Raw genomic sequence first — 13,937 nt, 5'->3', positions numbered from 1 at the left:
TCAATTTAAAGTTGTTCATAGACTGCATTGGTCTAAAGTAAAACTGGCAAAATTTAAATCAGACATAGATCCTTACTGTGATAGATGTGAAGCCGAACTAGGTACTCTGTCTCACATGTTTTGGCTCTGTCCAAAACTTGAAGTTTTTTGGAAGTCTATATTTAAATTTATTTCCGACACTTTGGGGACAGTCATAGAGCCTGATGCCATGATCTCGGTATTCGGCATTGTACCGCAACATTTTCACTTAAATCAAAACAACAAAAGCCTCATAGCATTTACTACTCTTGCTCGACGGCAGATACTGCTTAAATGGAAAGACAAGTACCCTCCAGCTTTTAAAATGTCGCTCATTGATCTTTTATACAATCTGACCATGGAAAAAATAAGGTATGCTACCGCAGGCTGTGCCTATAAATTTTTTGATATCTGGCAACCGGTTCTGGACCAAGTTAGGAAGGTGGATCCCTCTCTACTCTCAATTTCAGAGGAGTAATATACTGTACATACTTGTGCTTTCTTCTCTAAAACATGTTAATGAATGTTTTTGCTTTTCAAATTAATATGTGTATTGGTGCAACAGGTGGGGATTGTTCTTGGGTGGGTGGGTTAACATAAAAAGGAAATGTATTGTAAAAGTGTATCTTATGTTTGATAAGATGTTCAATAAAAACACTTTGAGAAAACTACGGGGTCACTGGGACAGGTATAAGCCAGTTTCACTAAAACACAGGATGGACCTCTGATTAATATAAAATCTATCTATAAGACTTTCACAACAAATTCAGGCTGCAACAGTACAGTTTATTTCTGGCCTTCATTATTTACACCTAAATTTCAGTATTTTTTTAACCTGGGCCCGTTGTCACATATTTGGTAAAATGACTAGTAGGTGCAAAAAGTTTTGGAATCCATGCTGTACATGGCTTCCAGTGTTTCCCACAGAATGACACTTGGGAGGCGGAGGTGGTAGTAGCTTAGGTTATTTCTTATTTTACCATTTTCACTCTACATCATTCTCCACCTTATTTTAGTGTTTAATCGTTAGCCTAGGCCACTTGATTATGCTCCCTTTCCCTTTAGCCCTCTTTTCTCCACGCACACACCTACACCTGCTCTTCCTGTCTCTCTCTCCCTGTATGTGTCTGCCCTGATGACTTTCTCCATCAGCAGTACGTTTTATAAAGTTGCAGAAAAGACACAGAACTTGTGAAGGAGACTCGTTAACGACGAAGCATTTTGAAACAAAACCAGCGTGGTACTGCATGACATCTGCACTGGTGTGTTCAGCGTCGCTTTACCTGGTTGTTCTTGTAAAAACACTGGCTTCATCTAGCTCCCGCAAACCGGCTGCAGTGGCTGCAACGTATTCCTTCATGGCAATTGCACCCATCAAAATTATGTTCACAAAAAGCACTTCTTTTTGCCACTGACAGGCTCAGACTGTTATACCCGGTGTCTAACAACATCATGTTGTTTGAGTGTTTTCCGGTGATATCCTTTGTTTTTGACCGATGTCTTGCTCAAGGACAATTGACAAGGAAGACTACGGTGGAAACGTGAGTCAGAGTTGGAGAGAGGAGTGTGTTGTGTTGAAGTAACATTAAGAAATAAAGTCTTGCTAGCAGTTCCTCTATGTACACACCAAACTCCTCTCCCTCATTTCCACCGGCATTTCCTACAACACTAATCTCTCAGAGTGAGAACTGTCCTCGAACAAGAATTCTGTTTCTTGTTAAAAACCGGGAGTCACTCGGGTGCACACTTCAGATAACCTCACCTGGAGCATCAACACAGCAAGCATAGTGAAGGACACCCACCAATGCCTCTACTTTTTGAGGAAGCTGAAGATCACTGGCCTTAGCACTTCGGTCCTCACGCCTTTCTAAAGATGTATGGTGTAGAGCATCCTATTCCTGCATCACCATGTGGTACAGTAACTGCTCTTCTGCAGACAGACAGTCACTGCAGCATGTTGTAAAAAGTGCGGGGAAAATGCCTCCTGCATCATGAGGGACTCTACTCACCCTGCTAACAGATTATATGCTGTTCATATTAGGGGTCAACCAGACATCGGCCTGGCCAATTATTAGCACAGATATTCAGCATTTTTCCAGTTATCGGAACCTTTTTTAAAAATCAGATTGCTGTGAAAAAAAATGTGCTACTTGGCTCTGATGCAGCTGCCTTTCTCTGTCTGCAGTCACCACTCGGTGGTCTCTAGCAATGTCCCTCCCACAGCACTATCTGATACACATCACAAGTAATATCAACACTGAATATAGTGTATGGAAGTAGCTCACGAGTGAGCAATCAGCAGAGCTCCACATACACACACACAAACATGGAGCGAAGTCAGTGGGCAGATCAGTGAAGATTAAACAAGTTGACGACATGAAGAAAGCAATATTAATCTGCTCTGTCTCTCATCCACCGCAGCTGTGTTTTGGCTTTACACAAGCACGGCATGCTAGCTATGCTAACAGTGAATTGTTTTATTTATCGATTTTATCGATTTTAATAGATAAATCATTTCAGCCCTATTCCTATCCTCACACTCTTCTCACTTTATACTTAGATATACCTCATTTCATTCCCTTTGATTCATAACGTGTTCTGAAAAGTCAGTAAAATATCCTTATCTAGCAGCTTTTTCATGGTGTAGATCAAGTGAAATGGTAGTGCTGATCAAAGACTGGTAAATGACATGGTCACATAATATCTCAACATAATGAGTTGAGGAAACAATAAATAACTCAACTTCACACAATGGATTGTAGGATACTGATGGACTCTGCTTGTGTCCTACAGACATGCAGAATACTTCATTTCTTGGCCACATTTGAAAGAGCCTTTGAAATATTGCAGACTTCAGAAAATGCAGCCTCTGAATTGCAGAGTAACCAAGTCCCAGAGAATGCCTCTCATCGTTTAGAAGGTCAAGGGGGGGGAGAGCTCAAAGAACAGGAGATAAGATAAGCATTGTTGGCCAAGCGTTTGACTGGATTTGCTAAAGTTCATCTAATTTTGTCTGAAAACATTTTTGCCTCATTAGAAAAGATTTTGGTAGGGAGGAGAAACTCATATTAAACTCTACTCCATAAACATCTCACTGGCTGCAGACAAGGTGAGACAAAAGTGTGCATTTTTTAACCAGAGAGCATGGGGAGTTATGGCTGTATGTGCTCAATGAACTTGAACTTGAGTTTCACTGAGCGACTTCTGCACTATGATAATTTAGATTTTTTAGTGAGATATTTACACTCAGGTCATCAGTACTGTTTATTACCTTATGAGTGTTCCCCTTAGTACATTGCTTTCCTGCATATTAATGTATTCATCCATCCTACATTTGAAACAGTAGATGTGCTTCGTCATTAATCTAAATGTCCTCCCAGTCGCCCAATTCTGTCTATAGGTATAGTAGGTAGATTTATTGTCACAATATCACAAGTTATAGAATGAAATTTTGAAAAGTTTTGTAACTCCCTTCTGCTACATAGAAGGCAATATACATAAAAAAAATAATCAATTATGAAAAATGGTAAACATAAATAAACTATCATCACTGGAACAGTGCTGAGGAGGATTTAGAATTTAAGAGTTTAAGAATCTGATAGCTTGGGGGAAAAAGCTGCTCTGCAGAATGGTGGTACAGCAGCAGAAACTTCTTTAACAGGCTGTGGCTGGGTGGGTACTGTCCTTTAGTATTCTTTGGGCTCTGCGCAGGCACCTCACAGATATCACTGATGCTCGGGAGATGGGTACCAATGATCTTCTGAGCAGTTTTAATCACCCGCTGCAGAGCCCTCCGGTCCTGGGCCGTGCACATCCCATGCCAGTTTTTTGATGTTTCCAGTCAGGATGCTTTCTATTGCTCCTCTGTAAAAGCTGACCAGAACTAGGAACGGGAATTTGGCCTTCTTAAGATTCCTCAAGAAATACAGTCGTTTCTGAGCTTTCTTCACCAGCGTGGAGATGTGAGATGACCATGTCAGGTTCTCTGTGATGCTGATTCCCAGGAACTTGAAACTGTTAACCTGCTCCACCTCTGCTCCACTGAAATAGACAGAGTGTGTGTCTTTATCTCCTTCTTCCTAATACAGTTTGGTGCTATGACCTACTGTAATAGATAGTCTGGCATGCAGCAGACATATGTCATTTCATCTCCCTCACACTGGTTTTAATAGTCATTTAATACAGTCTGATGGGGTCAGCTATGTGACATGATGATTGCTTTGTTCGGTGTGTAATAATATCAATGTCACTGTTTTCCGCTCATTACTTCACTCATCTGTTTTTTCTAATTTTTCCAGTGTGTGCCAAGGAGCAGTGTTCAACTGTACCTCTGAGCTATGTGATGGTGAGTAATGCTCTGTCGCAGCTGTTCTCTTACTGAGTGCATTTCTTGCACTTTAAAGGGCCTCTCTGGATCAGTTCATTTTATCAATCTCAGCCTACAAAGGCCATTACTGTTTTTTGTTTTGTAAACATGTAGAAAGAGCTGAAAGATAATGGGGAGTACAGTGTCAAAAAGTGTAACCCCTCATATCCAGAGATGCTCACAAGTCACTGAGATAGATTCCAAGACACGTCTCAAGTCTCTGAGCTAGAGTCCAAGTCAAGTCTCAAGTCTCTTGCGGTTATAATGAATGATGTGTCATCTGCTGCGTTCAAACCAGGCTGCTGATAAAACTGCTTCGCTGTAAGGGATTCTGTAACTGTAACCCTGTTTTCACAGAGCACAACCATGTAATGTACAATGCAATCAATCACAGCTTATAAACTACTGTAAGTAAACACATCCCCAGACTCTCAAACCAGTCTAATGTTATAACAATAATAATAATAACTTTGATTTATATAGCGCCTTTCACAAACCCAAGGACGCTTAACAAACAAAAAGGGGGTGAGAGGTGTGAGGCCAGGGGAGATTAAAGCCCAAAAGCCTCAGTGAAGAGGTATGTTTTAAGCTGGGTTTTAAAGGTTATTATAGAGGAGGCAGAGCGGATGGCAAGAGGAAGCCTGTTCCAGAGTGATGGTGCACTGACACAGAAAGCTCTGTCACCAAATGTCCGGAGCCTGGAATTAGGTACAGCAAGCAGGTCCTTGTCAGAGGACCACAGGGACCGTGACTGAGTGTAGGGATGGAGTAGATCTGTGAGGTATGGAGGTGCAAGTCCATGGAGAGATTTGTACATCAGTAGAAGAATTTTATATTTGATCCAGGACTTAACTGGCAGCCAGTAGAGCTTCTTCAGGATGGGAGGGATGTGAAGTCCAAGTTTTGTGTGGGTGAGCATCCTAGTCGCAGAGTTCTGGACATACTGGAGTCTGTCAGTAGCCTTGCTGGGCAGACCGAACAGGATACCGTTACAATAGTCAAGTTGGGATGTGATGAAGGAGTGGATGAGGGTCTCAGCTACAGAGTTGGAGAGGCACTGTCGGAGTCTGGAGATGTTCTTAAGATGGTAAAAGGCAGTTTTATTAGTGTTTTTGATGTGCTGTTGGAAGGAGAGAGTGGAAGAGGAGTCCATGTTTCCGGATGATGATCCCAAGAGGTAGCATGTAGATACTGAATAGCACCGATCCTTGAGGCACGCCATGTGAGACTGGCGCCAATTCAGAGCAGATGCCCTTAAGGGTGATGTATTGTTGCCTGTTGGTGAGATAGGATTGAAACCAGGAATACACAGTACCAGTGAGGCCAATGAGTTCGGAGAGGCGAGGGAGAAGAATAGCCTAACTAAATAAAACTGTAACCTCGAGTCCCCATCTCTGCTCATATTCTCACAAGATACGTCAATGTGGGAATAGCTCTTCACAGAGTGCAGTGTTTAGCAGATTTTAATGGAAAAGTTCAGGTATTTGTCAAGCTCGCAGTTAATTTAATATTAGGAGAACTATTAATTATGATAACATTTTACTAAAAGAGGTCATATTATGCTTTTTGGCTTTTTCCCTCTCCTTTATTCAGTTAAATATCTTTTTTGTGCATGTAATATGTTTACAAAGTGAAAAAGTCCCATCTCCCACAGAAAACACTGCTCTGAACTGCCTGAAAACAGCTCATTTGTAGTCCAGCCTTTTCCCCATCATCCCTGCGATGACACAGCAAAATGCGCGTCATAATGCTCGCCAAGCGGCTAGTTCAACATGCCCTCAAAAACACCAGTGGAAAAAAACACTAAGCTGCAACACATAGTTACAAGACGTCCGCCTGTTGCCTCTCCTCTCCTCTCCTCTAACACTAGCTACCCTCCCGGCAGTCAATGGACATAAAATAGTATGATGTAGAGGCAGAGCTCAGTTAAAACTTTATGGATGAAAGATATATTTGACACAGATTAATAACTCACCACTCTGAAATTCTTGCACCAGTCCATGTTGCTAAGCTGGTAAGGGGATATACAGCTGAACCGAAGCCGTGTTTTCCAGCTTCTGAGGACCCGCCCTACTCTGCTTCTGATTGGCAAGTAGTCGTTAACTAGGAACTGTGCATGTGCAACTCCCAACAAAGATCATGTAGAGGCAAGATGTATCACTCCATAGCTAAAACGAAGCCTTCAACACAGGGTGAAAAGAAGAGCTGCAGCAATGTGCAGTGTGACAAAAAATATGGTGTTTTTTGAAAATCAAACCATGTAAACCTGTTCTGGTACAACCCCTAAATAAGATTTTGAACCTGAAAATGAGCATAATATGACCTCTTTAACACCGCTACAGTGGAAATTTGGGAAACAGACTCTGGCAAGAATAACGCTGATTGGAGTGTTGAAGGAGTGTTGCCTCCAACAGCTTTCAATGGAACGTCAATTTAACAAAAATCATGTTGTCAGATTAAAATAAAATAATAATGAAGTGCTTGTGGTAGTGACAGCACACGGCCAAAATATGATCTTTTATAAACACTGATGAGAACAACATGTTTTACTCAGTGCTTCATCAAAAAAAGATACAATGGGCCCACAGGTGTTTTTAATAGGCTAGACTTCCAACAGTCGACTGCCGAGTGAATTTGGAGTGTGTGATATGTGTCTACAATAATATCTTAATTGTCGTTTTAACTATGTGCGAGCAGACATTATGGAGTAGCCTACATTTCTCAATTCACTTCACGTCATTGCGTTATTCTTCATGCATATAGCATCCAGCAATAGCTGCCAGAAATGTTTGACTGAAGTTAGAAATGAGTGAACAAACAGGAGATAAAGCACTGACACCACAAGCCTACAGTCCACTTCGTTAGATCGAATCGCTAGACGTGGATCCACTTCACTTCGACTATTGCACTAACCAGTGCAGGAATATCAAGAACATGAAAATCTTCGGGAGTCAGCTGTCCACAACAGACCTAAACCAGCACAAACACAATCTCCAGTTCAAACACCTCTACAATGATGATGACAGAATCAAAGCCATAACGACAACAAGTAAGACCAAACTCAGGACTACAAGCAACAGATAAAATGGTTTATGCTATGGCCAATAATACTTGCTCTGGTGATATCACTGTTTTTTATATTGTTTTCACTTAAATGCTTCAGTTTTAAACACATAAATAAGACATGTTTTTATTAGGGCTGGGCACGTTAACGTGTTATTATCGCATTAACGTATTAATTAATTAACACTGACCATTCGCACATTAATGCAGTTTTTATTATTATTATAGTTATTTTGACAGTCCCTTGCTCACTGGCTCTGAATACACATACAGTCAAACCATGGGTCACAGGATGGGTGGTGATGTTGATCAGCCTGCAGATCACCCACCCAAACAAGCAGCAGAGGGAGGCTTTGGCAGACTACGTTGGATGCAGCGTGTGGGAGAAGTAGATAAACAAAAGCAAGTCTGGTGAACAAATGCCATAGCGAGAAGATAGATACACACTGCATGCTGATTAGTATTGAGGAAGATGTCCATCTTAGGAACGTAAATTCACAACGTGTTGCTTGGCCTGGCAGGGTGGCTCTTTGCTCCGGTGAAGAGACGGGGAGACAGCGCTCGGCAGGTGCTCTATGGAGAGTAACCATGGCAGCGGCTTCTGTGTGTTACACATCTGTAGCTGATTTAACTTAAGTTAAATTTATAGGCTACATAACTACCTGATAGTCCTTCATCTTGTTTTGCAGCAATTTTCTGCCATGCGAATTCCCTCCTGTTGATGTCCTATTTAGTAAACAGTAATAGATTCTGGAAACTCACAAACAGCGAGGATCAGTCTCTCTTTCATTGATTTGTGCTGCATCGCATACAAAATTTCAAGACCATTCAGCTTCAGCAGCGGGCCAGCGTGTGCGTGAGGCGACCACTTCACCTCACCCTAACAGGGACACTTGCTACTGAACATAGACTATCTACTGCTCCCTGATAAAAGAAAATGTTTCTGCTGATCCCTTTTCAGAAAAAAAAAATAGAAAACAGATTTATATATGTTAACCTGTTGCTTAGAGGGTCGCTGATATGATCATGGCTCTGGATTCTGAGGGTAACTTGTTTTAACAAGCTAGATAAAAGGTAATGCCCTGGCAGTGGCAAATAGCTTTGGTTTTATATTTGATTAATGTTAACATTAATGTTTAAGTTGAGATTTACAAGAAATATTTTATTGCTACTGTGTAAAGGGAAAACTGCTGGTAAAAAGCAACTAATTTGTTGTGTTTGCAAACCACATGTTATTGCACTTTTGTGTATATAGCAGTACATTTCAATTAAAAATGCACAATACACTACTTTAGAATTCATTATTTAATATTGCGCATAACTATGCAATTAATTGCGATTCATCGCAGAAAATCATGCGATAATCACAATTAAAAATTTTAATCGTTGCCCAGCACTAGTTTTTATTAATATCATCAGTAAGCAACAATTAATAACCTGTTGTTAACCATTCCTGTTCATCTCCCAGAACATAGTTGGGAAGCACAGGGGATTTCTCCAGGACTGAAGCTGATGCTAACTTCGGGGCTAACCCCTTCACACTTTCTTCAGTAGTTGGCAAGAAACACACGGGAACTCCGCTTTAGTCTTGAGAAGCAGCAGTCTTTATTCACCGGCCACTGAAACTTGCACTGTACATTTCAGTGTCAGATTTCAGAGGTGGCATGTGCCACGCCTTTGCTGTTTAAGTGTTTTTGAAATGCTGTAGGAGGCTTGTCCTCATTGCCCCAATTCACTTTGTTCTCTTGTCTGAGTCTGTGTTTCCCAAATCTCTTTTAAAGGAGTTGAAGAGTATAAATATTACCATGACCAATAGTCATAATGGAAACATTTTTGAGGGTAAGACTCGGGTTGGCAAATACTAGAATTTTCCAACAGTGACTGTCTCTTTCAAAGAGAAGAAATGATGTGTGAGAGTCCTTTTTCTTGCCTTCTCTGGCTTTAATAAAAAGCAACGTAGGCATAATACCAGTAAATGTCGTTTTATTTGCGCAAACTGAGCCATAGTCCTTAGATGACAAATATTTTCTATATGCTGCTTTACTGCTGCAGGTTACTGAAGGTAAAACTAACACTGATCTAAATGTCCTCTCCTGCAGTGGACTGTGAGTGGTCCAGCTGGTCCCAGTGGGGTCCGTGCTCAGCAAGCTGTGGTACGGGGCGACAGAGCTCCACCAGAATCATCCAGCAGCCCAGCCAGTACGGAGGAGCCCCTTGTGTGGGCCCCGACCACCGCACCACAACCTGCATGGCCCCTGACTGTGGTGAGTCAGAAGATGAGAGATAGTGGATGTTTTATTGATCATCAAAAACCATAATATAAACAAAATAACAATATTTCTGGCAGTGTGCAGCCCAAAGCCTCTTGTGAAAGAAAATATGATGTAAATTGTTCCTGCTTGACACCCACTGCTACAATTATCATTATACGTGCTGAACGTGTGTTCAAATTGACACTGGGTCCACAGCAACATACCCACCATGTTTGAAGTCAACTGGATGAACGGTTCCTGACATAATCGAAATACAAACACACAGAAAGACACACATACACACACAAATACACGTAGACACACATACACACACACCCACCCAGATTCCGGTCTTTATTAGAGAATTTATTATTACTGTTATTGATTTTGATTGATTTTGATATGATTGATATTTATATTATTACCAGTGCTGGACATTAATTAAGTAATACTTAAGTACAAATTTGAGGTATTTGTACATTACTTTTATTCCACTTTCTAGTTCTATACCACTACATCTCAGAGGGAGATATATTTTGCTTCACTACATTTATATCAGGTTTAGTTACTAGTTACTTTACACACAAAACATATGAAGACTTAATAAAATATGTTTTTTTTTTGTTTTTTAAACCTGTCCTGCCCAGTAGCCTGGTATACAGTATGAGGAGCTGGATACCATGTTGTGCCAGACTGATTTTGCTTTAACAAGAGAGTTTTAATATACTCCTTTGTTGTCATTTAATTATGTATTAATTTGTCACTGGGCCGGGATGGGGGGCACAAACATCACACAAACAGAAACCACAGAGAATAGACAGCACCTGCAAGAGAACGGGGATGGGGGTTGGGAAACAAATATCTTTAGTTATAAATTAAACTACCCAACATTTTTATGCTACCAGTTACTTTAGCAGTTAACTAATGTTAACAGCTGCTAGCTATTCAGTTAGCCAGGCAAACAGCTGTCCTATTGCGGATTCTGCCCGGACTGGAAGCTTGGTGCTTGCGGGGTGTTTTTCACTCCTCTAACATTTGTACATAAGTTTCTGACCACTAGTTCAGAGTTAGCTGACTACAGCAGCTACCGTTAGCAGCAGCTAGCAGGTCGCGTTAGTAACAACTAAAGCTATCTGTGCATTAGGAAACTTTGTAAATAACAGAGTTGAGACAGAGCACCAAGAGTACATCAGAGGAGAAACCAGATCTATGTAGCATGTCTAAACTACGTATGAATTTTAATAAATGTATGAGAATTAATACCCAATTTTTAATTTTAATATTCAGAAAATATTAATCCATAAAAAGCTCTCGTTTCGCAGGGGCACCACCGGAGTTGTTATTAACCTAGAGTCTCCGGACCTCTAGGTAGCTTTTAATAATTATACAATTATTCAGCAGTGATCAGTTACTTAATAATCGCTCAATTATCTTAAATCAATCAGTCAGTCTCATATCTAAAGGGTAAATTCTCTTGGCAGGGACTTAGAAGTAGGCAATACACACAATTACAGTGAATTTATTAACTAACTAAGGTGATATAATATTGCGGTTAAATACAACAAAGAAATAAGCAATGGCTAAACAATGAGAATGGAGGTCTATTGTGGGAAGCATTTGACTCATACGGCAGCTAATGAATGCAATTAGATGATAACTCGGTTAAATTTGTCTAGGGGTTTAAGGACTGAATATAATGGATTAACAACTATTATTATATCGGCGGCCTGGCTTGGCCTGTTGCGTGGGTCCCACGCTAGCTGCCAGATTCCTGTTTTTTTGCTAGGGAATTCTCCAAGGTTCTCCGTGTCTTGAATGAAGAAAGAACCCTCAAGGGTTGGCCATCCTTCATCTGGCAATTTGGCTGTTCTTCAGGTTTCCTTCGTTGCCGCTGGCGGGACCACGTGGCTGGGTCTGACCTCGGTGAAGTTAGCTTTCTAAACTTTTAATATGTCTATACAAGGAAAAGAAAATGTATTTGCGCGTATTATAATCAAATATCTTCCCACAATCAAACCTCAATGGTCAAACGGTTGTACCGTTCTAAGTTTAAGCATTTGGTAACAGGAAAACAATTGTCAAATTATTGGCCATGATAAATAATGAGTGACATTTATACATTAACGGCATTTCCGATGATGGCATGTAATACTTATTTCGTCCACTTGGGGGAGCTCAGGTTACATGACGACAGCTTAGATTAATCCCAAAACAATCTTCTCAGGAGCTGGAATCATCCTTCCTAAAGGTGTTGTCAGAAAGTATTGTGAACAAACATTGGTTACACATAAAATGAGGGAGTATCCTTAACCTTACTGAAAATTAAAACACTGCAAAAGTAACTTATTTAGATTCTTTTCAGCAATAATATCAACAACAGCTAGCAACAACATGGTAACATAACTACTCAAAGAGGCAGCGCCACAACTAACTTAGCAAGGATTATTATTTGAAGAGAACAGTTTATAATGAAACATTGTTTTAGCTCATGAAGGCAGGAGTTGTGTCCCCTTTTCGCATATCCTGGCTTATCACGTTTGCACATCAATCTTTGTTTGCATAAGGGAGTTCAGGTCTGTGTCTCTGGTGTCCTGGAGTTCCTCATCTAGGTGTGAAAAAGAGTATCTCTTTGATGAGGTAATTAAAAGCAGAAGAAGGTCAGTTGCCATGGTTACATGTGTGGGGCAGTTTAGGGTTTCCTGCCCCCTTTCTTTAAGAAGAGTTCTGATAGGCTGGTTGTAATCTCTGGTTAGTTTCTTTGTCATTTTAACAATTCAGGCACCGAGAGACTTATCTCGGCTGTTGCCAAAGGTTGCCAGTTTTACTATCAACTGCTCAGGAATAGCACTTAGGGAAGGCGACCTTTCAACCCCCCCTCTTTTGGGGTCTCTTCAGCCGTCTGTAGAGGGTTGATAATCAAACCCCCTCCTTCTCTCTGGGAGAGAAAAGAGGAGTTGAGTCTCCAAATTATTTAATATAAAATGCACAAATCCACACTGTCGGTTCACTACATCTATTTCCTTCATAACTGTTAAAGCACTTACTGTGAGACACACTGACCAACCTCCAGCTCTAGCTGAATGAGCTTGTATGACTTCTTCTCTTACAAGTGGGCAGGTATATATGTAAATTTTGGGGGCATAAATATTAATGATCTCACATGTTACATTACCTCTAGCGCTTGTTGCCATTCGCCCATTTTTCCATGGTCTTTTGCATGGGCGAGAAGGATGAAACGATGGTTATGGAGGCTCGCGGTATATCAGTTCTATTTACTTAACTGTTTTTATTCAACTATGCCAATAAATACAGTTTTTCCATTTCACTAACTTAACATTTCTCAAAGTGGAGCTGCCAATAATCAGAGTTTTCGGGCCCCTATCTAAATGAATGGGGAAAGAGCCATAACTGCACTTTCAATGGTCATCGGGAAATAAATACTCAAGTATAGAATCAGCAGTAAAATCTGATAGAAAATGTTAAAAACATTTGATGACATTGTCCTTATAATACAGATCTATCTGTCCACCACTTTTAAAGGGGCAATATGTAGTGTTTAGCAGCCATTAGCGGTGCTGTTTAATTTTTTGAAACCGCAGAGGAAATAGCAGAGGAAAACACCAATTGCAGAAAGCAACAAAACCTGCAAGAGAACGGGGAGGGGCGCTTGGGGCAGATAAAAAACATCAACAAAAAACCAAAAACAGAAAAACTACCACGTTGCGGTTTTTAGTTTGCAACCAGGTATGCTCATACGCATGTTCGAACTTATGAGCGAGCAAAATGCAACACACACAAAGCTTCACACAACATGCTGGAAACTCAGGTAAACTCCCACTCCTACTGTTAGTCATATTTTTATCAGCTTGAGGCTGAAGTAATACATGCACATTACATGATAACGTTATATTGACTGCAATTAGCCGACTTGAAATGTTTGCGTTTGGTCATCGCTTTTCAGTAACTAGGCCTATCATTATTTTTTGATCTTTCACTGGAGGCTCAGCAATGTGAGCAGAGCTAAATGTACTGGACGATAACAAAACGGTTAGTGAGCTGGACAGAATATAATAAATGAGATTGTTGCCACACTTTATAACAGTTAGACTGCAGTAAGTAACATTACCGTAGTGAATGGGCGTTCCACTGTGTTGTCACCGTTTTGTTGAAGTGTTGTATATAATGTGGGTCACATCACTATAGGCTAGTATAAACAAATCGCTCCTCATTTGCTTTGT

At 40.6% G+C, this 13,937-nt stretch overlaps 1 protein-coding gene across 1 annotated transcript in view; it reads left to right on the top strand.

Annotated features, from left to right (window-relative positions):
- Positions 1-13,937, top strand: part of LOC123980270 (SCO-spondin-like) — a 114,966-nt gene that overhangs the window by 80,138 nt on the left and 20,891 nt on the right. Inside the window, exons 77-78 of the mRNA XM_046064590.1 lie at positions 4,317-4,363; positions 9,547-9,711. Coding sequence (XP_045920546.1) covers positions 4,317-4,363; positions 9,547-9,711 — 212 coding nt within the window. The remainder of the gene's footprint in view (positions 1-4,316; positions 4,364-9,546; positions 9,712-13,937) is intronic.

The sequence above is a fragment of the Micropterus dolomieu genome, linkage group LG01 (genome assembly GCF_021292245.1).
Source record: "Micropterus dolomieu isolate WLL.071019.BEF.003 ecotype Adirondacks linkage group LG01, ASM2129224v1, whole genome shotgun sequence".
In the NCBI taxonomy this organism is placed as follows: Eukaryota; Metazoa; Chordata; class Actinopteri; order Centrarchiformes; family Centrarchidae; genus Micropterus; species Micropterus dolomieu.
This window is presented reverse-complemented; position numbering and strand designations above follow the sequence as displayed.